Source organism: Phaseolus vulgaris, chromosome 9 (genome assembly GCF_051622355.1).
Source record: "Phaseolus vulgaris cultivar YP4 chromosome 9, ASM5162235v1, whole genome shotgun sequence".
Lineage (NCBI taxonomy): Eukaryota > Viridiplantae > Streptophyta > Magnoliopsida > Fabales > Fabaceae > Phaseolus > Phaseolus vulgaris.
In genome coordinates, this window is record NC_143506.1 from 28,664,540 (window position 1) to 28,690,682 (window position 26,143).

Sequence of the window (26,143 nt, forward strand, 5' to 3'; positions counted from 1 at the left end):
TCTCAAACTCATATATCAAAATACTTTTTATGTCAAATTCAATTATCTTCTTTTAATAGTGACGAGATATGATATTTTGTTACAACTGACATTTATACAAATTAATTATGTATTAACAATAAATAATTAAGTCTCATCATACTTTCTTTTATTACACATCAATATCTGTTGACAATATTACAATATTTAATGATGATTGAAATTATTTTCTAAAATTCTCAAATTATTTAAAGATATATTTCAGAAGTTCATACATTTTTTCTAAAGTAATTAATTTTTTCTTAAACTAGACTTAATTTATATGAGAATTAATTTCTAAAAGTTTTAAATTAAATATTTTTTTAAATTTTACAAACTAATTTTAATTACAAAGTAAATAATAATAATAATAATAGTAATAATTTAAGTTTAATTCCAGGACTATAAAAAAGAAAATAATAATAATAATGAAAAAATAACAAGCAAACCGAACAGCACGCTCTGTATGGGCGCGTAGATACAAGTGAGTGTACCGAAGTGACGACGAACATGGAGTAGACTACACGCGCGTGGAACTCCAATCACCGTATGATTGATTCATGGCACCGTTTGCACTCTGCAATTACATAACCACTCTCTCTCTATCGGAATGTTTGGTACATGATTACCCCTATTCTTGTTTAGCCTTTGATCTAGGAAGGAACACTTTCCCACTCTACTCCTTCTCACACATTCATTCATGCACTGACCTTTCAATAAATTCCAAACCAGTTTCGTCGGCGCGTAACTGCACAATTCCATTTCCTCCGAGATCCAAATTCAATTCGTGGTTTGCATTATATTTTTTTTTTATCGTTTCGTCGACGTAAAAATGGCTTCTCCGTTATCGCAATGCGTAGTGGTTAATTTTTCTGGTAGTAGTAAATAGTAATTGACATTGTATTATGTAATATAGAATTATTTGTTTTTATTTTTAGCATGGAATGGATAAAATATTTGCGCTGGTTGTTTGTTTGTTTGTGCGAATGTAGGATAGGTAAAGGACCAGTGACCAAATATAGGGGAGTGACGGAGGGAGGCAGGTTGGTGGGGTTAGGGAGCGAGTTTGGATTGGTTTGGTTTAGTTTTGGGTGGTTCTGAATTTATATAAGATGGCTGGTTCTGTAGAAAAGGAACAGCAACAAAACCAAGTTATTGGAACTATCGAAGAAGAGAAATTGCAGAAGCAGGACAGTGAGAACAACAGTAACATCGCACGCACGCAACTGGAGAGTGGTGAAGGGGAAAGAGAGATGGCTCCTACGCCTGCCAATTCCATGCACAGGTCGGGTTCGAGGCCTCAACTTGATGTGAGCAAAGCTGAGATTCAAGGGAATGAGGAGGAGAAGTATCCCACCATTTTGTTGCCTAATCAATCTGATGATTTGTCGCACCTAGCACTTGACATTGGAGGTATATATATAATAGTTGCTGTTTATTAGAATTAATTCATAGTGCCGCAATTTATTTGGTGTCTTTTTGTTGTTGGAGTTTTATTATGTATACTTAATGATATTTTTTCAGTTCCTTTTGATGCCTAGCGGTTTTTGTTGTGTTTCGTTTTTGGTGGGAGTTGAGAGTTAGAATTGGCAATTTCTGCTAGTATATTACAATCTTTTGAGGCCTCCATTATTAAACCTTAAAGGGTTTTTGTTCTCTTTCCCTCGCGTTTTATATCATTCTTTTATTAGGCTTTCCACCTGGTAGTGTCCCTTATTTCTAGTGTTTTTGTGTTGTCCCTTGAGAGCTCTGGTGGAGAAAAAAGAATAACTAAATAAATACTATGACAGGGCCTATCACAGTTTGACTTTTTTTCTTTTTGGGTTCTTCACAGTTTGTTGTCCTTAAGGAAATACAGTCGGTAAATTGACTCAATTCTGTATTAATTTAGGGAAAATAAATGACTGGTAGCCTGTGGAATATGTCTGAACTCTGAAACTTAATCTTATTCGATCATATGTGCAGGATCTCTGATAAAGTTAGTGTACTTTTCAAGACATGAAGACCAATCAGTGGATGATAAAAGGAAGAGAAGTGTGAAAGAGCGGCTGGGGTTTTCTAATGGTAACAGGAGAAGCTACCCTATCCTTGGTGGAAGGCTACACTTTGTGAAGTTTGAAACGAGAAAGATTAATGAGTGCTTGGATTTCATTCATTCAAAGCAGCTTCACTGTGGTGGTAGGTAGTCTTGCTTAGTTTATTATTTTCATCATTTGTTTTCTAAAATAGTAATGTGCATTCAATTTCATTTTGTAATCTTCTATTCCTATGTCAATTTCACTACATTATACATATCTAAATACTTTTACACAGGACAATGAATTTATGATTTTGAACTTCTTTTGTTGGCTATAGGGTTGGAGCCACGATACTCTGATGGTTTGACTGACCAGAATGGCATAATTAAGGTAACTATTGAGTCTCTGACTGTTGTTTATATTTATTGAGAAGATTCTGTTTTATTTTTCTGAATATATCATTTCTTCAAATCATCAATCATAATTTATTTTAGATTGCTCAATAAAAGCTGTATCTTTTTGCCACTTATCTCATCCAGATGTAGTTATTGGAAAAAGGATAAGTATTTTTTTTGTCTTTTGCTGTTGTTGAAGTACAACAATAACGAATTCATTTTGTGGCAAAGGCTACTGGTGGTGGAGCATACAAGTACGCTGACCTTTTCAAAGAAAGACTTGGGGTTAGTCTTGACAAAGAAGATGAAATGGATTGCCTTGTGGCTGGAGCTAACTTCTTGCTTAAGGTGGATCCCTTCTTCTAATTTTTTGTTTCACTTGCATTTTATTTAGGTCAACTGAGCTAGATATGAGCAACTAATAGACAATAAGAAATAAATAAAGATTAAAAGGAAACTATAAATTTGCTTTTTTTTACAGTCATGTTATCGTGTTTTCCCCTTGTTTTAAAGGTAAACAGCCAATTAATTAACAAGACTGGCCTGTGCTTTTTGTGTAAATTTTTATATAGCTATAGGTGACTATACTCTGTTTTCCGTCTTGACACTATATGGTTCTTGTTACCAACCAAGATCTGATTGAGAACTATGTTAATCCTTTATGTCATTGACCTGTGGCAGTTCTATCTTTTAGTTTGGAATATATGACCAATATGTTTTATGGTAATAGTTTTTCGTGTTGACTGATCTGCATTTTTTCTTTTCACTGTCAATAATTTCTGATTAGAAGTTCTACCACTTAGTAGGCAATTCGTCATGAAGCTTTCACACACATGGAGGGCCACAAAGAGTTTGTTCAAATTGAACCCAATGATTTATTCCCTTATCTTCTGGTCAATATTGGATCTGGTGTTAGCATGATCAAGGTACATTTTGTCTTTTTTCCTTATTTAATCAATTTTTTTTATCTCCATGGATATATTCTTTGGTAAACTGAATCAAGTTTCTCCCAGAAGTTAAAATTAACTTAAGCTTCTTAGCTTTTGGAGAAGTTAAAAGAGGAGTGTCTTAATAAAAAAATTGAGGTACAGACGATGATTTTAACTTCTGGGTGAAGCTTGATTCTTTTATTTTCTAATTTTCTTCTCTTGTAGGTATTTATTGAGAAGTTTATCCAAATTGAGCCAAAAGTCCAATATGTTCTTATCCGGACTTCTAATTTCTGTTCTTATAGGTTGATGGAGATGGGAAATTTGAGAGGGTTAGTGGGACAAATGTCGGGGGTGGTACTTATTGGGGTTTGGGAAGACTGTTAACAAAGTGCAAGAGGTCATTTTCATTGACTTGTTGTTCTTATATATTGCTATTTTTGAACTACTGAGTATTTATAAGGTGATGAATGAATTTCAGTTTTGATGAGTTGCTTGAGCTGAGTCAGAAAGGAGATAATAGAAGTATGGACATGCTAGTTGGGGATATATATGGGGGTTTGGACTATTCTAAGGTAAAAATTTTCAGCTATTATTATTTCCCTATAAATATTCATCATGGAGTGAAACTGTTCCAACTTAACCGAGTTTTCCTGGTATAAATAAACTGTACTAGATTGGCCTATCAGCTTCCACTATTGCCTCAAGTTTTGGCAAAACAATATCAGAAAAAAAAGAGCTTGAAGAATACAGACCCGAAGATATATCACTTTCTCTTCTAAGGATGATTTCATACAATATTGGCCAGGTTGAGTTGACTACTATAATTTTACCATTTTTCATACATACATTTACACTATCTCATTCAGCTTATTCCATTTTTCAATTCGTTATTTAAAATATCAAGGAACACTTTTATAAATTAGACGTGTAAAAATGAAGTTCTTTGTATTTAATAAATTGAATATTGCAAATTTCACTTAAAATTTATGTATGGGTGATGAGAAAACGGAAGGGAGGGGGTTGATATTCAGTTTGAGGAAGTTGGTAAGATCAAAATTTGGGTTTTTATAACTCAAATTATATTGACCCCCTCTAGATCATATTAGTGGAGGACTAACTATTTTAAGGGTTTGAGCTTTAGGTGGGGGCTCATTAATGGTCCTATTATCTACCTTGATTTGAAACTCAAACCTTTGATTGGAAGAATGGGAGTCGAAGAATTAAATTCTTGACTACATAGGGTATGATGTCAAGGACTACATAGAGGCTCATGAATTATTTTCGGTCTCTAGCAACATTAATAGAAATTACTGTTGAAAGAATATTCTTTCTAGAAGCTTTTGTACAAATATATGGAAAACAAGTTCTTTTTTTCTTTTAATCATCCAACTTATATTTACATAATTTCATTCTAGTTCTTTGAAAATTTGCTAACCTTTTTCTCTCAACATTTAAAAGATAATAGATTGATTTTTAAATAAGATTTTCTGGACGTAGTTTACTTTATCTAAATGCAACCTGAAGGAAACACAACTCCTAAATCAAAATTAGCTTTGGTGACACATGGAAGCATTATTAGGCATCCATCTTCAGTAATTTTCACGTTCTATTCTATTTTTTGTTCTTCTAGAAGGTACCCAACTGATGTTCTTTTCATCTCTGTAGATAGCTTACTTGAATGCATTGCGATTTCGATTGAAGCGAATCTTTTTTGGTGGATTTTTTATAAGGGGTCATGCCTATACCATGGACACTATTTCTTTCGCAGTACATTTCTGGTACATAAAGGCATAACTATATTTCTTTCTTTCTATTAAATTACTGTGTTGATTCATTATATTATTTCTCATTTAGGTCAAATGGAGAAGCACAAGCAATGTTCCTGCGACACGAAGGATTTCTGGGAGCTTTAGGTGCATTTATGAGTTATGAGAAGCATGGTTTAGATGACCTCATGGTTCATCAGTTGGTGGAAAGGTTTCCAATGGGTGCTCCGTATACAGGAGGCAAGATTCATGGCCCACCGCTTGGAGATTTGAATGAGAAGGCAAGTGATAGGGATTGGAAATTTCTAACATATGCTGGTGTCTTGCTTAAGATATATGGATAATCTTTAGATGTTTTTCTGCTAGACTTCTCAGTTATGAATTTAGCATGTTTGGTTTTGCTTAACTTTCCACATAGACAGCTTACAACAATAGTTAATCCTACCATAACTCTCAAGTCAATTTATAGGGTGTACTTTTTGGAGCATCAATTCCATTACAATCAACAAGGTCGACCCACTTTTTTTGTGTTGGATGTTCATCTTGATGCTGCAATAATAAAATAGCTTAAGTAACTCCGTTGACAAGATTCCTATAGAATAATGTAAAATGATTTTACCTGGAATCATATTCAATTGAGTTGGAACAATTGCCTACCAATTTGGATGGCTGCCAAAGACAGAATGTGAGGAACATGGAAATGGATGATGGAAGTACCTCTAACTATCTGGCATGAGATCATAAATTGAAAAGGTAAGAGTTAAAAGGTGTTAAGAAGTGCATGTTTCTGTGCTAAAATAAAATAATCAAATTCTAATTATAGACTTGGTTGAAATTAGAATGCATAGGAAATGAGGTGGTTAGATTGTATTTGTTATGTATGGTTATGTGGTATTATACACTAACATCTCTATGGGTATCATATTGTAGCATTTTTAGTGTTCAGTCCATTACACCAGACTATAATTAAAGCATGATTGCAATCAGTTGCATGTCACTGCAAGTAAGCAATCACCATCATAAAATCCTAAACTGTATGACTGCAATCATGATGTTCTTTTTCATGTTCAGTTTGAGTTGTAGATTTCGGAGTCAGTTTTCTTTCTCTTTATTTCTTTTCTCTCCCTTTTTTTCACACACATTTTCCTCTCATTTTCTATTTCTCACACTGATGCAAGTGAGCATGTATGTTAAAGCTTAGTTTGAGTTCTTGTTCGTTCGATTTTATCATTTCTTGCAAATTCTTCCAGATCATTATGACTTTGATGTCATTGAGTTTTGAGAGTTATTTTCTTAAGTTCTGAAGTGGCTCAATCGATTAGAAATTTATGATTTAGAGTTTTCAATGCAGATTTCATGGATGGAGAAGTTTTTGCGGAAGGGAACTGAGATTACTGCACCTGTGCCAATGACTCCACTTGCTGGAACTACTGGACTTGGGGGTTTTGAGGTTCCTCTGTCAAAAGGAAGTACTCTGCGATCTGATGCAAGTGCTCTAAATGTCGGTGTTCTTCATCTAGTACCAACATTGGAGGTGTTTCCATTACTAGCAGACCCAAAATTGTAAGCACGATCACTGAATGCTCCGAGATCATTGTTTTCATCTTTTGGCATCCCATGTTTTTATTTGTTTTGGTGATTTATATTGCTAAATATGGCAATAAAGATATGTGTGTTTGCATATACATCCATACTTATATATGCCATAGAAGTCAGCAGTGTGCTACAACAGCGCTGGACCTGAGCTGCTATCTAATTCAAATAGGGAGCGCTTCTGAGTGGCAGCCTTTGCAAGGCAATAGCAGCACAGCCAAAATACCAGCTTTTTGCATGCTATAATGGTGCTACCACGTAATATCGAACATCCATTTTTATCCTTGAAAAATGTTGTTTAGGATATTTTTGGAGTAATTTATGTTTTCTCCTCTTTCTAATGCATTCTTTGCTTCTGAAACAAAAATAGGATATGAAACCCTTTTTCCTTGACCATTCCACTACAGAAGTTGCCTTTGTTTGGTCCCCTGTTCTTTCATACCTTTTAGGACTTATTTTTCCTGTTTTCTGCTTGCATTCTTTTATCTTCCTTTTAAACCTCCTGATTTACTTTTTACTAATGTTTATCTAAGTTGTTATGTTCTTCTTCTACTTAATTATCATGGTGATTGCATGTGAAAACTGACTTTATTTATGGGAAATTCCTTTAATTTTGTTTCTTTTGGATTTACTATTTATGTATAGCATAACTTTTTTTGTTTTATAATAGTTAAAATGGAAATCTTCTCACCTCCTGCCATGGTGGTTTCAAAAGCTAGATGTTGTGCATTGTTATCCAAGATTGATAACTATGATATATACTGGTTTAATGTACGAGTAAATGTTCATTATAATTTTTTTTTATGTAATTGTCAAACTTTATCCTTCAGATAAGATTTAAAGGTCAAGATTGGTCCTCTGTCATGACAAACTACTCCTATGAGTTATGTTTACGTTGTAGTTATTGGCTATTGTTTGCTTGCTCACTCATTGGTTTTTCCAAGTGATTATATATATGATATCATAATTTACCTTCGTTCGTTTTTAATAAGTATTGAATTCCCCTCTTTACAGGTATGAGCCAAATACAATTGACCTATCAGATAACAGTGAACTAGAGTAAGAAATTTATCTGTACTTGATAGATCATAGTCTTTCTTCTTAAGCTAATAGTTTGTATCTCGTGTAGATATTGGCTCACCATTTTATCAGAGCATTTGTCAGATCTTGTAGACAAGGTAATCAGTTTTTTTGAAAGTTCGAACACCCTGTGTTCATGCTTGTGTCCCTTTGTATCCCTCAAATGTTTAAACACATTAAGATTGGCTTATTGGACACGCCTGTACACATGATAAGAAACCAAAAGGCAATATAACCTTAGGTTCTACTTGCAATAAAGAGAATAATATGCCCTTCTAAAAGAAATTCAGAAATCCAAACACCAGAAAACAGTAAAGCATGCCAAATTCACTGCATTCCCATTACTAAAATGTAAAAACCTTGCCTAAAATATTACCTGAGCACCATAGAGACCAACATGATCACTATATTACTGGAATAATTGTGAATATTGCAAACTAATTTAAGAGATTTTCTGTCAGTGGTCTTAAAACCTCTGGCTGACAGTATATATTGCTTTTGCTTAATGGATGATTCCACAATTCACCAAAGGTAACAATGAGGCTTACCAGTAATATTGCAGCTGGATAGTGTTAAAATAAATGCCTACTAGTCTCCGAATTAGATATATAAAATGGTAAGAGGTGAGCTTGTCTAGTACGTGAACCTACAACATTGAATGATTGATATACTATTTGCTGAATGAAGATCATTATTTATGTTTTAGATTTCATAATTTTCTGAAAATCAGTTAGATCACACTATGTAATTGTTTTTGTATATATCTTGTAAGTTCTGTCTGATTTGAGATTTTTTTTTTATTTCATTCCTTTTATACTAATAAATACAAAGCTACACTATTTTGCTTCCTGCTTTTGAAGATTTGTGCAGGAAATTTTGTAAATAAAAAAAAGTTATTTTTGAATCTTTAAAAAAGGAAACAAAGTGAAAACAAGACTTTTTTTAGTATTGGTGAAAAATATAGATGAAATCAAAATGTTTTCCGAAACTAGACTGGGTCTTAATTAAGCATTGAGCTTGTTGAAGGGTTACATTCAAACCTTGGCTTTCTCGGTGTTGTGTATAGTTCCAACTTCTAATGCATGGATCATCTTGTTGAAAGTAAACCGTTAAGGCCAAATTGTTAGAAAGTAGTTTATGATTGTGAGATTCCCAATTAAAACATGATAGGCGGTAGCAAGTGAAGGTGGAACTGATGATGCCAAAAGAAGGGGTGATGCTTTTGCTCGTGCATTTTCAGCCCACTTGGCCAGGTAATATTGACATAACATTCCTGTTTTGATGGCTTACTTTTATTATTGATGCATGGGTTACTCTGCTTATCTTGCTGTGAACTTATTAATTACCATTTGAGAGTTTTTCTGTGTTGTCTTTAATTAGTTGGATTAGTTTTAAATATTTATTGTGGATCTAGTGCTCTTGCAGCATATTTCATGGTTTTTAATACTCATTAACAAATACAAAGTATGATGAGCAACTCAAGTTTCTGAGCGCCATGACTTTGCTTTTGGATGCAACTGACTTGCTTTGATCATGTCAAGTTTTCTAGAATGGGTACTTTGACCTCTGTCTACTCTCCCAAACCTGTGTTTTTAATTTTGTAGCATGTGAAAAAAATGGCCACGTGTGCTTGATGAAAAGTTACAGAAGTCATACTGGATTGGAAAATGGAGACCACTAGGGGAGGAATATTGATTCTTAACACAACATTCTTTGAAAGTAATCTAGTTTATGAAAATTTTAACCAAGTTGAGGAAATATGGTGTCAATTTTCATGTAAAATCAAATTCAAATGTCCAACATAAGACATTGCTAATCAAATAATTGATGTAAGTTAAAGAGAATTGGTATAGACGAGAATGTAAACCAAATCCATGGTGTTTTGGTGATAACTTGTGACTTACATCCACTCTTAGAAGCCAAGCTTGAAAATTATATATTCTTAAAATTCATAGACCAAACATAAGAATAAGCTTTTTTTCCCTATTCTTTTAAAAAGAGTCAGACTATCCTTAGCATGAGCTTTTGTCACTGATCAAATATCTCCACAAACTGAATAGGTTGATGGAGGAGCCTTCGGCATATGGGAAGTTAGGCCTCGCCAACCTCTTGGAAATGAGGGAAGAATGCTTGAGGGAATTCCAGTTTGTTGATGCCTACAGAAGTATAAAGCAGAGGTATTCACCCTTTTTATGTAGAAGACAATAAAAATGGGGTCTTTCCTGTGTTCGTGATGTAGTTGAATTGCCTTTTTAAGTCCCTCATTATGTGTGCAAATTTTCCTAAAGCAATTTACTTAGCTCAATGGTAATTAGCTAAGAATATTAAAGTTTCATTTACATGGTAAAATTGGAAGAAAGGGAAAATCACGGCTCTTGATTCTTTGTGGTGTGCTTCCTTGTAATTTCTGTTTTTGCTACTCATTCTCCTAATACTATCAGTACATATCCTTCGAGAGGCTAAAATGGAAATCCAAGTCTACTTTTATTATTGTTTTAGGGGGACTGATTATTCTTTTATTTTTATGCCTTATTGAATTCTTTTTAAGGTGCAAAAGAACTCCCTTAATTGAAATTATATTCATCAAGATTTGTTTTGATTTTTTTCTCCTCAAGTAAAAATATCTTGATTTTTCTTATATATACATATATATATATATATATATATCCAACCTTGTTCATAGCCCATTGGTCCTTAAATTTTGGATTTTTTTAATGTATATATTTTATTTATGCCCTTTTGGATTTGCAATTTGAATCTGAAAACAAAGTAAAGGGTGGCTTGCACGTTGCTCACGCCATGGGATCTGGGTTGGACGTGGATCATATATACACAGCCAAATGCTTACCCACATAAGAACTGGAGCTATTACAATTACTGTAACCCATGACCTAATCACAAGACAAACATTTCTGTTGGTCCAAGCAAGGCTCACTGTGTTTTTGTAATATATAAATATTCTTTATTTAATAAAGAAGTTCATGCAGGCAATGTAAACTTCATTTTATGTCATTTTCATGGCTATATTCTATGGACAATTTCCTACATTTTATAAAAACTTCATTTGTTTGGATTCTGTGTAAAATAGGGAAAATGAGGCATCACTCGCTGTTTTACCTGACTTGCTGGTGGAACTTGATAGTATGGATGAGGTAATCTTCTTAATCTAGCATGTTGGAATTGGGAGGAGTCAATATTATTCTTTCATGTATTGTATTATGACTGGTGTTGAAAGGGACTAGTGTCAAAACAAGTCAGGAAGGATGATACTGCTCTAGTATCATGTTGAGGAGGGAGAAATCAAGAAGAAAAATATATTGAATTTCGTGTATTGGGTACACACATGACATGAGTATTCTTATTTATAATACAGAAGAAATATAATAATAAGGAACCAAAACAATATCTCTAATAATGGGAGATATTTGGCAAGATATTGCCTTATCAAATCACATCATATCTCTAACATAATGAACCCATATTTGTAACAAGTGGTTTTTATCTAATTAATAATATATCCTTTTAAAGAAACTGTGTTTGACTACTTAAGGTGAAAGCATAATTGTATGAGTTAGCTTTATGCTGGTAGCATACTGGTCCATTCATACACAAATATGTAGTATTTTTCAATTCTGCTAGTGATGGTATAAATGCATTAGTTAGCTTTATGCTGGTGCACACTGTAATTCGTATACAAATATGTAGTATTTTTGGTTCTGCTGGTGGAATGAGAAATCCCAGCTTCTAATGTACTATGAAACCCTCCTTTGTTTCAGGAATCAAGACTGCTTACACTAATTGAAGGTGTTCTTGCGGCAAACATTTTTGACTGGGGATCTCGTGCATGTGTGGATCTCTATCATAAAGGAACTATTATTGAAATTTACAGAATGAGTCGCAATAAAATGCGTAGACCTTGGCGGGTAAGTGCAATTAAACATGTTTGTTTGGGTAGTTGATGGTTCAATACTGACTAATTATTTCTAATATAGGTGGATGATTTTGATGACTTTAAAGAGAGGATGTTAGGGGGCAGAAACAAGAAAAATCCTCGCCACAAGAGAGCTTTACTCTTTGTAGACAACTCAGGTGCTGACATTGTTCTAGGGATGCTTCCACTAGCTAGGGAGCTCCTCCGCCGTGGGACTGAAGTAAGTTGGCTTCCTATATTTTGGACTTCTGTATTGGACAGCAAAGGTTTTTTTTTTATTATCTTAAATCCCCTTCCAGTATTATTATCATTAGTAGTAATAATAATAATAATAATAATAATAATAATAATAATAATAATAATAATTTGATTTGAATTTCAGCTATTACTACTAATAATAAATGTTTAGTTTACTAATGGTGTGTTTGAATTAAGGGGGAGATTTGAGGGAGTGGATTTGGAGTGATTTGAGAGAAAAGTGAGATTGTTTGGATTTGGGTATGTTAGAGTAGATTTGTAAAGAAAATTTATTGAATTTGGTGAATGATGTGATGATTGTGTGAAAATTTTTAATATTTTTAAAAGATGTAAAATATAAGTTTATAAATTTACCTGTATCTTTAAAAATATATGAATAATAAAAATAATTAATTAATTTATATTTTTTTAATAATTAATAATAATAACATTATTATATAAATAACTATATTTATTTTTATTGTTATTAATTATTACTATTATTTATTTTTATTAATAATATTATTAAATATTTGATACAAATAAAATTAAAGGTAATTTTGACTTTTTAATGGTATTATGTAAATTTTTAATAATTACAAAATATATATTATAAATTAATTTTAAGTTTACTATTATTTATTTTTATCATTATTAATTATTATTTATAATTTTTTAATTATATTTATTATTTCAAAAATTTATTATTAATATTTTATTTTAATTATCATTTTATATATTTATGAATATTTTAATAATTATTATTATTTATATTGTTTTATATAATTAATTATACTTATTTTATTATAATATAAATATAAAATGTGAATGAATTAATAATATAAAAATATAATATATATTTAATATATTTAATATAATAATTATAATATATATATATATATATATATTTAATCATATTCTTCGCAAATATGCAAAGAAAGAAGACTAAAACGCTTTTGCCTCGATTCTTGTGTTTTATTATTTTTTTATTCTTTGATTTGTGAATTTTCTGTACATTTCTTCGTCCTCTCAAAATCTGTCGTTGGATCCAAACGGACCCTAAATATGTTTTGGTAGTATTGAGATTTATTGGTAGGACCCACCCCAGTCTCAAATGTGAAATCTGCCTACTTTTTGGTGTGGTTTCTTTATGAATATCGAGATTTCATTTTTCAAGTAAACACTATAGTTGTTTTTAGCTTGGCTGCTGTACAACCCTGGCTGATGCCTATAACGTTAATGTTGGTACTGCATTAACTACAGATGTGTTCTTCCAGGTAGTGTTGGTTGCAAACTCTCTTCCTGCCTTGAATGATGTCACTGCAATGGAGCTTCCTGACATTATAGCTGAGGCTGCCAAGGTCTGTGTATTTTTGTGCTGTGAATTCTAATTTGGTCTATTACAATTTATGTTTTAGAGCTCCTTATAAATTTCATGTGAATGTCCTTACCATTCAGACACCTCTATTCGTTTTTATCTCCTTTGAGAGGGAACATATTAAGGTTCTAGAGATTAGTGTAGAACATGCCTATCATTAAATTCCATTTGTATTTATGTTATAGAAACTGTTAACATTTGCCACGTTGGCTAAGAATATGGTATGAATACTCATTATAAGACTTGGACAATCCTCCTCCTTTGAGCTGGCTTGGTCCATTCAAGTAATTGATAATTAATAAATTATTTGAACACAAGGACTTGAGATACAAAAGTGCTGAAATTTCTGTTAAATACAGGGTGCCAGGTAGGAAAGTGAGGTTTTGCTAACCCTTTTATTTTGTCTATTCTTACAAATAAATTTTTGCATTACTGTATGAAATGGGATAGGAATATTTATATTTTATTATGTAAACCTTCCTTTACTAATAAAGTGGTATAGCATTCACATGATTTCAAAAAGAAGAACTCATTTTGTGTAATATTTATTATCTATAAAAGAGTCATTAGATGTTTCCAGTATCGTTGACCTTGTTATGAGGCCCCACTAGCATGGAATATGGTCAAACTACTCCTGATTAGGTTTGGCCAATCCTCCCCTCTTGAGCTGACTTTTGAGAGTTAGGTCTTAATCTAATCTTAATAAGATATCAAAGCCTATTTTCAACCATGATGTTGGATGTTAACTTCTTGGCAAGCTAACAATGGAAGTAGTATAGTTGATAAATCAAGTTGTCACCAAAGGAATTTGCACTCATTTACACAATTTGTAATAAAGACTTGAGAATTTTGAATTGAAGATTGATGTAAAGAAACTAACTACAATCCTAGCATTAACACAAATGAGATAAATGAATTTCTATAGTTTTTCCTAAGAACTTGCAAGCATATAAAGCAGGCGATGGTAAGATAAAGAGATCATTGATGTTGGATTTCATATACTCAACTCAATAGCCTTTAAGAATCTAATATAATTTCTATCATAGCTCTTTCATTTAGACTACTATTCTACTAACCTTAATTCCTTAGTATAAGAGCCTAAACTTTATTGTAGAAACATTAATCCCTTAGTTATTTTTTAATAGAAGAATTCCACGAAGAGAAAGTGCTACAAGAATGACCGAGACATCAAATATTTATGCTAAGATGAAATCCCTTGGTTGTTCAACCCTAGTTCGTCTGCTTTCAAAACATTTTCCATTGCAATGAAATTTAAAAATACATAGATGATTCAGTCATGCGACATGAAGCAGAAGGGTAGAACATTTTGAGCACAAAAAATGAGGAAGAAAATGTAAATCTTGAAGTTGGAAGTCTCTTCAATGCTCTCCACATCTAGTCCATGCACCAAAATCCCCCACCAATGCAAATGTTTTCTCTTGTAGGAAAGTTTTCCTTTTGTCCAATGCCTATGAAGTGAATTTTCGCTCAATGACTTCTATGTTTCACGAAGCGAAAATGGCATGACTTTGGCCTTTTTGAGGGTTTTTGTTCTCATAGACATTCATCTCATTGAGTGAAATCAAAAGGTTAAGTTGTCATTTTCAAGTGCCACTCGCTGAACTAGTAAACTGCTCGCTAGTGAAACGTCCTAGTAATGATTTACTGCTTCTCAAGTCTTCAAGCTCCCATTTTTGTACAAAAAATGTGAGAAAATCAGTAGTAGCCTATTCAACTATGAACCTAGGAGATTTGGCTATAGTAATATATTAATTCACAAAAATTGAGAAAAGTTCATTGTATGAATGTAAATGAAGATGTTAGAAAAAAGTATGAACATGTGAGTAATGAACACACTCATCATTGGACCACCCACCAGCTATTCCTGCAAAATTCACAATGTGTTGTCTCAAGTGTGAAGGGTGTTTTAAGATGTCCTACATTATTAAAAAATATGGACAAAATACTCGTTTTTGGGTTTACTTTTGGGGTTTAGTTGTGCTCTTTCTCATTTCTAATCAACCTCGTATTCAAAATGTCTATTTGTTGATATTACCTTTACCGAATCATCTTTGAGGGGAACTAATTCTTCTAATTTACAGCATTGTGACATTCTAAGGCGAGCTGCTGAAGTCGGAGGCTTGCTTGTGGATGCAATGATTAATACTTCAAATAGTTCTAAAGAAAATTCACCATCGGTCCCTTTGATGGTTGTCGAGAATGGGTGTGGTAGTCCGTGTATAGACTTAAGACAGGTCAGCTCTGAGCTTGCTGCTGCCGCCAAAGATGCCGATCTGGTAGGGGCAGTCGATCTGTGTTTGATAATAGTACTGTGGATCTAACAATTTCAAGGAGTAAATTATTCTAATTAAGCTTATTTATGCAGTTAATTTTGGAAGGGATGGGTAGAGCTCTTCATACTAACCTCAATGCTCGGTTTAAGTGTGATGCTTTAAAGGTAATGGTATCTGGTTTACAGCCATTATTGCAATCTAATGAATTAATCTGGCATTTTTTCATCATTCGGTTTTTGGTTGAGTATACTTGATTTAATGCTTCTCCAAACTTTATTGTCGTCTTTTCTATGATAATTGTCTTGTGTTAAGGACTCCACTACTTGGGGTTGCTACATAAGTCATTGTCATGAATCGATTTGCATTCTTCATATGCGTTATCTTTCTCGCCAGCAGCATATCTAGAATTAAGCATATGTTTTCTTCCCTTTTGGTGTATAAATGAACTCTAATCAGACTCATATAAAAAGTCAACACCACCTATATTCATCAATAAGTTCATGCAACTACAACACTCCTCCTGCATGTTCTTTTGTTTATCTTGTTTTACGATCCAAAATAATTACTCAAGGTAAATGATGTGGACTTTGATTTCTTCTTCCACCCATCAATTGCATACATGTTCCCTATTATGCCCACCATCTGTTACTGGCATTCTTTAAGCATAGTCCCACCTGAGGTTGCCACTGGGCATATGAATATGAGCAAGATAGAATATACCCTCTCACCCACATCCACGAATAGAATGTAATTTCTTTCGTGCTTGAGTTATGATCAAAATTTTCATCAGAGAACACACTTGTTTATAGCCCCTCACAAAACCATCCTATCTCTTTTCCTTCCTTCAAGCTATCTATAACTAAAAAATTGCAGTGTTCCAATGCATTCTGTGGTATCACCCACGTTGTACCTACCAACTTCGAGCAATCACACCATATCTTATGACTTTTCTCAGATGCAAACAAAATGTGGACTAAAGTTTCGTGCTTCTGTCCACAAAAGTGGCACCCCGCGTCCATTTTCAAAGTTGATGTCTCTTTTGAATAAATTGCCTGGTGTGGGCAATCAATTATTGAGTATTCTCCAGATGAAACATTGTACTTTAGGAGGAAGTTTAAGTTGCCAAAAATTTTCTGTCTTCATCAACCTGACTACCATAACTTAGCAGCAGATCTAGCGCTTCATATGTTCCTTTGACTGACAATGTGGGCATGACCTCATATGCATTCACCATGCCCTTATCCTTATGATTTATAATCATCAGTTTCACGAGCTCATTTTTTATGCCATTGTTAATCTGTCGGCGCAGTACTTCACTTCTACCATTGTTATGCTTCCACTGCTTAATTACATACCACTATGGTGAATAGAGTGCTCTGTTTGATACATATTTTTTCTCCCTTCTACCTGTCTTTATTTATTTAACTGTTGGCAGCTTGCAATGGTGAAAAATCAGAGATTGGCTGAAAAATTGGTTAAAGGGAACATATACGACTGTATTTGCAAATACGAACCTGTTAGTTGAAAGCTTCAATGTACAGGTTGATTGTATAATTCAATAAGTATACTTACAGGGTACATGAAAGAATCATCTGGGTGTATAAATTTTACTTTATGCTTTTTGTTTCTGTGCACAGTGCAAATCCATATTTTTGCCATTACAAATTGTGTACCGGAAGCTTAGACAGAACTTGGAGGAATAATAGTGTTCAATATAGTTAGTTGTTCACTCCCTGTGTTATAATGTTAATTTTGTAAGTGAGTACAATCACTTTTGGATTTACCTTGGATTATTTAAAATCACATTGAATTATCAGCTAACGTCATTTTAGATAAATGTTCATATATTTAGCTCTGCGCCAAGGACTTAATTAATTAATTATGGGTCTAAAACTAATTTTTAAGTTAAAACTTTAATTGGTTTTTAATGGAATAAAAGTTGTTTAATTTTCTATTAATTTGTCCTCAGAATAGTTTTTTAAACAGGTATTAACGTTAAATTAATCTTGATAAAAACTATTTTTGTAAAATCAAATTTTTAATTAATTTGCAATCTTAAAACATTTAATTTGGCTGCTTGAAACATTTTGATAGTGGCTAAGGGAGGATGTAACACCCCAGAAAATACATCTAACTATTACAATATAAGTTCTACCGATTTCTATTACAAGATTATGACTTATAGAAATACAAATATTAATAATTTAAGATTTAAAACTACATCCCAAAGTTCTCCAGACCCTCCGACACCTGTATGATCATCTGCTCATGTAAGTAGTACAATCATCGCAATTTACAACACAACAAGAAAAACAAGGATAAGCTAATGAAAAGAAATTCCATAACATATAAAATTTCAAAACCAATTTCATCATTCATATAGACCACACATGAATCTATTTTCAATCACAATTATTGGATTTTATTTCAATCCCATCGTCTTCCAGAAGACTCATTAAGTATGTCCTTATTAGAGACTAACACCTGATCCAAAGATTATCAGCGAATCCAATAGAAAAGATCAGGGTAAGTTCAAACATCCAATACTGAGTGTCTACAGCGGGACTCGGTGTGTGAACTCACTCTTAACTTCTCACCACCTGATATCTTAGTTTACATGACTTAGATCATCAGTGAAGCCAGAGGATCTCCATTAAACATAGGTTTTTCATACTTAATGTACCATCAAATAACAACTCATACATTATCCCAAATGTATGACATCAATTTCATACAATTTTCATCATTCATATATAATATATATCATTCAATCAAAACATTTTAAAAAATTATACCATTCAAGGACTTTTCCAACATCAAAACAATATTTAACTTTCAAACTATCAAAATATAATATTTATAAAGTTTAAATAATATATAAACAAACACGCAATATATAAACAAACACGCATTCATTATTTATAATTGTATGTTGTTATTAATAGTATAATTAAATATTTTTGAAATTATAAATAAATTTATGTAATATTTAATTTTGTATATTGTAATAAAATGCATGCACAAGGGTATTTTGGTAAAATACAACAATTCTACATAAATTTCCACAAATCTCTTCATTTTGTGAAGAATGAAAAAAACCCTCTACCCTCTTCCCCATCCACTCCCCCACTCTCAAAACCATGGAAACAAACACAAAAAAGCACTCCCTCCTCACACTTGGAAGCAAACACACCCTTTGGGAGTCAAAACAGGCAAAAAAAAATCAGGCACATGTATTAGTATACGAATGATACTTTATTTGTAGGAGAGACCAACTTTCAAAAGACTGCTTCTTCCTGTATGCCTCCATATGTTCTAGCGTCATTCCCTCTATATAAAAACGTGAAAATATTTTTTTTTCTTCTTATTCCATTCCCATATATATATATATATATATATATATATATATATATATATATAATTCGAAAGAAATTTTAAAAAAATTATATACATTTATATATTTTGGATCACATAATCTAGAATCTAATCTCGGATTTGGAAATAGCTTACGTATTGTATAATCTGAAATATAATTTTAAAAAAATAGTATTTCATATTATATAATCTGGAAGTCTGGATTTGAAAGTAGCTTCCAAAATCCGGACATGCATCCGAAAAAAGATTTTCGGATTACATAATCTGGATGTTATTCTCATATTAGAAAATACTTTCGAATTATGTAATCCATAAACTAATCATGCATATGTAGAAAGACTATCATATTACATCATCCAGAAGCTAATTATGAATTTGGAAAAAAGACTTTTGAACTACGTAATCCAGAATATTACAAAAGGACATTTTTGAAATACAAAAAATTTATAGAGGTGAGAGAAGAAAATTTGGAGTTGCCAGAAGAAGCAGTCCTTCCAAAATATAGTTACGTTCAAAGCTATACTTAGATGTTTTGAACTTGCATCTGGTTTGAGGGTTAACTTCCACAAATCAATTATTGGGGCTTTAGGAATAAAAAGGAAATTACTGGACAATTTCTCTAACACCTTAAATTGTAATAAAATGGTCATACCTTTCAAATATCTAAGATTTCTCATTGGGTGAAATCCAAGAAAAAAATAATTTTGGGAGCCATACATATATAAATTTAGGTTTAAACTCTCAAAGTGGAAAGACAGATACCAAACGTTTGTTGGGAAATTTTGTCTCATTAAATATGTTCTTAATGCACTACCTCTTTACTATCTATCTTTTTTTAAAGTGTCAATTTTTGCATGTCATATGCTAACAAATATACAGAGGATTTTTCAGTTTGGGGAGTGAGGGTAGGAAAATAACTTGGATTAGTTGGAAACAATTTTGTAAGAGAAAGTAGGAGGGAGGGTTGGGTGTCAAGGACATAGGCAGGTTCAATAAAGTTTTACTTGCCAAGTGGATGTGGAGATTAGTGGTTGAATCAAAGGGTAAGTGGGGAGAATTATTGCTATGAAAATATGACCATGAGGGTGCCCAGAACAGAACCACACCAGTGAAGTAACAATCTTGGTAGTAAAGAGATTTTACGAAACTATTTGCAAAAGATAGTTGGTTTGGCAATAATATAATATGGAAAATTGAATATGGAAATAAACTTCATTTTTTGGGGATTTTTTTATCAGCTTCATTTTTGGAGGATAAATGGCTAGGAGGTATTAATCTTATGCATAGGTCCCCTAGGTTGCACTCTATTTCAACTTGTCAAAACAAAACAGTACATGATATAACTGTTAGGAGGGACAACGGACGGGAGTAGCTATTACATTGGAGAAGGGGTAGATTTATTTGGGAAACTACACAAGAATTAGAATTGTTGGAATGAAATTAACAGGACTTGAACACGGATAATCAAAATAAGTGGACATGGAGAAAAAAAAGGGATTTACTCAGTCAAGTCTAATATGCCTATTTGCATAACAGTAATACAATTGTTAATTCCTCCAATTTTTGTGTGTTTTAGTCTGTTAATGCAAATGCCCAAACATTAGCATGGAGGGTTATGCTTGGGAAGATGGCAACAAAAATAAATTTTGTTAGAAGATGGGCCAATTTAAGTAGCATTACTTGCCCTTTATGCCTGCAACATGAAGAAACAAAACATCTATTTTTGTTATGTCGTGTTGAGGATTTGGAATGCATGTTGTATGTGGGTAGGTATCCAATCTATCCAACATAACACACCAATGACACACTTCTTGCAATTTCACCTAATCTTTTTAAATAAAAAACATAATCTTGTGTGGAAAGATTTGTGAATTGCAATTGTATTATGGAGCATCTATGACCATAGGAATAATGTAGTCTTTAAAGGAGGGTAGAATTTGATGAGATATTTTATATGGCCTAAATGAAATCAAATCATAGATAAGGATGAAAAATAAATTGCCTAGTTTTAATTATTCTTTTCCAAATTGGTTGACTATAATTGATTGTACTAAATTAGTTGTGGTAATAGATAAAAAATATAAATGATAATCATTTCTTAAGCCAGATGTGAAGGTGAGAAAGCTATATTGTGTTGGTGGGGAGCAACAGGCTAATAATAGGAATGTAATGTCTTAATGAATGTTGATTTGACAATTGGTTTTTTTCAAAATGTTCAAGGTTTTTTAGCATTAACCACCTTTGGACCAAGTCCTACTTTTGCTTGTTTTCATCTTTGAAACTTAGGAGGATTGCTTGACACTAAACTACAATCCTCCTAAGTTGCAACTAAAACAGGAACATGTATCATTTTTCCAAGCCAAAATGTGAGCAGGTGATCTATATGATAAGGATTTTCAGTTTACCTTTGTCCTTATGTATTAAAACAATCTCACAATCCATAAGGTTGCCAAGTTGTCACGAGAAATGAAATTTATGGGTTATATCATATGGTGTATGTTTATTGAAATTTCTCTGGTATAATGTATATTATTCTTTGATTGATACTTGGTAAGATTTGATTAGCTTTCAAAAGCTGGGAAAGGTTTTCTACTCATTGTGTAGGGAACAAATGGATGCCTTAGGAGAATACATATGAATATTGATAGCCTTGTTGAATTACTGCATCTGGAAAGCCAGCAGGGACACAAAGCAGTCGTTAACCTTGAGCGGTTGGCAGAGGTCTAGCAGAGTGCAACATTGGGATCAAACTGTAGTTGAAATATGATGAAAGAGATAAACTCTGCAAGATTTGTTTTTCATCGATTACCACTGAAATTTTGTGCTTATTGTCATGAGTATTTTTTACAGTCATATATAGGAATATAATGTATTTGATATTTGTGTATTTCTATGGTATTTTGTGATATTAAGGTAGTCCTGCCTCAATCCTTTTTGTAAATAGGGTTATAGCATCCTTCAAATACTCCTATTAATTCATTTATTCTTAGTCAATACAAAAATATCAAATTGATGTTATCAAATAACACATTCACTTGTGAGGTTTAGGTCCTAATAATTATGTAAATAATAATTGATTATAATATATTTAATTCATAAGTTATAATTCAAGAATGTCATACTTGATCATGTACACACATATTAGATAACAATACCAAACAAGTTTAACCGATGGTGTGTACTTAAACATAGAAATGTTCTACTTTTTGTGAAAAAGTGAAATGCTTGATGAAAAAAGATATGAAAAGTAGAATAATAAAAGGAAGAGTAATAATGTATGAAATCTGTTTTAATATATAAAGATATACTTAACCCTTTATCATTTTTATCATCTATCTTTTTATATATAATATCATATGTTATAGTTGTGATTTACTCGTTCTTTTTCTCTTACTACAGTGAAGTACATGAGAAGTTATACATCCTTTTTATAAAAGGTAAGTAAACAAAATGAAAATATTTTTAGTTCAAGTGTCGCCTGTTTGGAAACGATATTTATAAATAAAATGAAAAAGAAATTGGCTGATACATCTTTTGCTTTATGTAGAAAGAGAAAATTATAGAAGTACAGAAATTATAGAACTACAGAAGTTATATAATAAGAAAACGAAAGAAAAAGAATAATGAAAAGTATTACATAAGTGTAAAAATTGAAGTATGGAAATATTAAATTGAAACGAAAATGGGATAAATTTTTTAAATTGTTCAGTTTATTTTTTTCTTGTTAATTATAGTATTGAAAACAACTTAAATAAGAATTTAAAAAATTCATAATTAAGACAAATTGTATGCTTTTACTATCATTCAAAATAAAGAAAAACGTAGAAATCATATGATCCCAACGTATTTGATTTCAATTACTTTACCCTTCTTTTTTATTAATAAGTTCATATAAAATTATAGTCAAAGATTTCTTTGATACCACCCATAATAAATACATACACCACCCAAAATTATAACTTTCATTCTAAGCTATATGTCTTGAGGAAACTTAAGAAAAATGATAGTTTGAGGATTCTTAGAGTTCTATACAACTCTTGATAGGGAAGATGAGTTTAAAAATAAATATATATAATAAAAATTAAATTTGAATTAAATGATATGAAAAAATATTAAAATAATAATATTAAAATTGGAATATATTTGTAGAAAATTTTGAGTTGTGAATTTAACATGTCTCAAATACACGTCGTCTCTTCTTTTTTCCTTTCTGAAGAGTTGCATATGTTGTCAGATCGAAACACGTGACGTCCAATCCCATGCAAGGTTGCGGAATATTCAATATATTGACAATTACGCTTCCACTCCATGAGAATAAAATAAACTCTTTGGTTAGTTCCTTGACCAAAAGTAATTAAAAATATCTAATGGAGAAAACAAGAAGGGAAGTGATAACAGTAGCAATACAAGCATAAAGATAAAGATAATGTAGTACTTACTGCATTTTCTTTAACTGGAAAAAACTACCATATCTTCCTCGATGTTACAGCATAAATCCTAAAGCTTTCATGACGTGTCGCACACAAAGACACAAATATATATAAACCAAAAGGTAACGCACTGAGGGCAGTCGAATTGGACTCTGAAGCTTCTCATTCACACTCTCTTGGTTTATAAGTCAATAGAAATCTAAACAAGACCACCCTGAGATAGATATAGCTAGAAAGAAAGGAACACTACACAAGAAAATACCAGGAACCCTCCCTTCATCAAAAGGCTTTATGTATATATAATATAATAATATCATATAAAATAAAATAACGTAGGGAAAGTGATGATGGCCATTGATTAGGTCATTGGTCAAAAGAACCAAGCCAAGAGAGAGATTAGCCGTTCATAATATCCATGCATCATCACCTATGAGTTGTGACTTCAGATTTGGCTTTTAGACCAAAGGGTTTGTGGTGGAAGATCCATAGCCGTTCATCATGCCAGTCCATGATCCTGGACCGTTCAGATATCCAAATGAGTCTTTGCCTGCATCAGAGCAACCCTGGTCTTGCCATTCGAGGGACAATAGTTGCTTAGGGTTTGGCTTCACATCCATTGAGGCATTATGGTCCTCATTGGCATCATAAGGCAGCATCAAGCGTTGGCAAGAGTCCATTAAGTAGTTATTAGCACCATTGCTGGTGTTGTTGCCGTCAAGGGACATAGACATGCCACCAAAGGCTGGGGAGCAAAGACCATGAAAATTTGGTGGCAACCCATTTTGAGCAGTACCATTCATATCTCCTAGCCCACCACCCATACCCATATCACTATTTCCAAAAAAATCAAAATTCCTAGAACTACTACTCCCAATTATGCCCTCCAACTTGCTCTCCATCATGAAGTCAATTGGCCTAGGGTTCTCAATCATGCCAATACCATACTTGCCCTCCATGAAGCTAGGGTTTCCCAGTGCCCCTGCATTGCTCCCAAGCAAGTTGCTGAGGTGGGAAAATTGTACATCTGGAAAAGAGAGTTGAAGGTCCTTGGAGTTGTGATGGTAGGGTGGGGGTTGTGTTTGGCTAATTTGATTGTTAACTAATTGGTGGTCATTGGATTTTTTGGCAGAGACTTTCTTGTTCTTTCTGCACCCTCCACCAACAGGAATGTTCCTAAGAGTGCCTCCTTTGGTCCAGTACCTTCTGCAGGTCTTGCAGAAGTACCTTGGCTGAGAGAGACTGTAGTTGTTGTAGTAGCAGAACTTGGTGTGGGTTGACTCACACCTGGGGCACTTTAGAGCTTGGTCATGAGGGGGTCTTAGCCTCCTCTCTAGCATGGGCCTTGAGCATGTAAGCATGTCCCCAGAGGGTGAAGAAGAAGAATCCATTCCAGACTCCTCGTGAATTGTGCCCTGACATTTTCCGTAAAGCAAACAATTTAATATTTAACTCAAATAAATTCAAATGTTAGACGTACTGTAAAAATTTGTCTTGTTGGATTTTAAATGTCTTTTTCTTTCCATTCTTTTTGTTCTCTTCCTAGTTTTCTTTTGCTTGGCTTTCTCTTTTTTTTTTTCTCCTTTAATTCAATTTGGTCCAACGAACTCACATTGCAAAACAAAAGGGTTGCTGGGTGCAAGACACATTGTTACTGACTTGCAAACTAACTTTAATTAATTAACTAAAACGCTTGAACGAAAACTCCCCCAAACTGCTATTTTCACCAACTCCATTATAATGAGTGACAATTGAGAAGAATGATGATGATTTAGAATCAATCAAGGTGGTTCTTTCTTGTGATTAAGAAAACCAGAAGCAAACATATACATTCCCATCTGTTTGCATGATGGGGTGTGTGTGTGTGCAGTTATATACTATATATACCTGCAACCAATGATCTGATGAATCCATGCAGACGTGCAAAGAAGATAAACCCATTCAGTGCATAGACGATGTTGTAAACTAAGTGTGTGAGTGGTAGTTGCAGTTTGTGAAAGGCATTGCAGAAGATGATGAAGGAGAGAATGTAGGAAGTGGTGGGAAGAGGAATAATATGTGAAGTGGGAGTTGAAGAGAGGGAATTGTATTGTGTGTGAGAGGGTGAGGGTGTGGTTGCTACATGGGATGGGACAGTGAATAAGAAGGAAGAAAAAGTTGAGGGCAGTGAGTGAGAGGTGGCATGTTGTCGCAGAGCTACAGTATGTAAAACCCGTTGGTGACAACAATGGTGGGCCTTAACCTGTCTCTAATGCAAATACCTAATCTCAACTTGACTAAATCTTCAGTGACAGAAGGGACGGTGGGATGTGGATGAGTTGGTGATGTGGAGGAAGGAGGAGCGTTGATGGGGATTTGGGGCACTGTGTGGAGAATGGGTACGTCACGCTAGTCGTGTCTGACGTGACAGAAGCTTGAGAATATTTGGGTCCCCGATAAAGAACGCATACCGAAAGAGCACTCTACGTTGCAAGCCCCACACACACAAACACAAACACCATTTTGGACCCACTCCACCTCCTCCCACAAGCAAGGGATATATTCTTCTATCTCCCACCATGCTTCTCTTCACTTCCCTTCACAACTCACTCCCTACGCTTTAAAACCCACACCAAAACATTCATTTCATTATCAGATTCAAAAACATACATGTTTCAAGTTTGATACATCTCATAATTATCTTCGACGTTCAAAAAGCT

At 33.2% G+C, this 26,143-nt stretch overlaps 2 protein-coding genes across 11 annotated transcripts; one reads left to right on the top strand and one right to left on the bottom strand.

Annotated features, from left to right (window-relative positions):
- Positions 1-456: 456 nt before the first annotated feature.
- LOC137821600 (pantothenate kinase 2) lies at positions 457-17,371 on the top strand. Of its 10 annotated transcripts, none has more exons than XR_016515741.1 (24): positions 604-893; positions 1,011-1,431; positions 1,984-2,196; positions 2,374-2,426; positions 2,663-2,779; positions 3,238-3,357; positions 3,666-3,760; positions 3,842-3,935; positions 4,037-4,168; positions 5,029-5,141; positions 5,218-5,410; positions 6,481-6,692; positions 7,737-7,781; positions 7,852-7,900; positions 8,973-9,055; positions 9,217-9,356; positions 9,863-9,979; positions 10,891-10,954; positions 11,579-11,725; positions 11,795-11,953; positions 13,248-13,331; positions 15,451-15,645; positions 15,735-15,806; positions 17,078-17,371. XR_016515741.1 is itself a non-coding variant. In XM_068626266.1 (23 exons), the coding sequence occupies exons 2-23, from the start codon at positions 1,131-1,133 to the stop codon at positions 17,165-17,167; spliced, it is 2,748 nt and encodes a 915-aa protein (XP_068482367.1). In that variant the 5' UTR covers positions 457-635; positions 1,011-1,130; the 3' UTR covers positions 17,168-17,371. The 10 variants fall into 10 exon arrangements, 8 of the variants coding, with proteins under 8 accessions (XP_068482367.1, XP_068482364.1, XP_068482365.1 ...); XR_016515742.1 differs by having other exon boundaries at positions 9,228-9,356; XM_068626266.1 differs by lacking the exon at positions 9,217-9,356 and having other exon boundaries at positions 457-635.
- A 6,050-nt stretch (positions 17,372-23,421) lies between these two features.
- Positions 23,422-25,596, bottom strand: LOC137821602 (dof zinc finger protein DOF5.6). The gene is made up of 2 exons (XM_068626268.2): positions 25,332-25,596; positions 23,422-24,859 (listed from the first exon to the last, which is right to left on the bottom strand). Exons 1-2 carry the CDS (start codon positions 25,383-25,385, stop codon positions 23,903-23,905), a joined length of 1,011 nt encoding a protein of 336 aa, XP_068482369.1. The 5' UTR covers positions 25,386-25,596; the 3' UTR covers positions 23,422-23,902.
- Between the last annotated feature and the right edge of the window lie 547 nt (positions 25,597-26,143).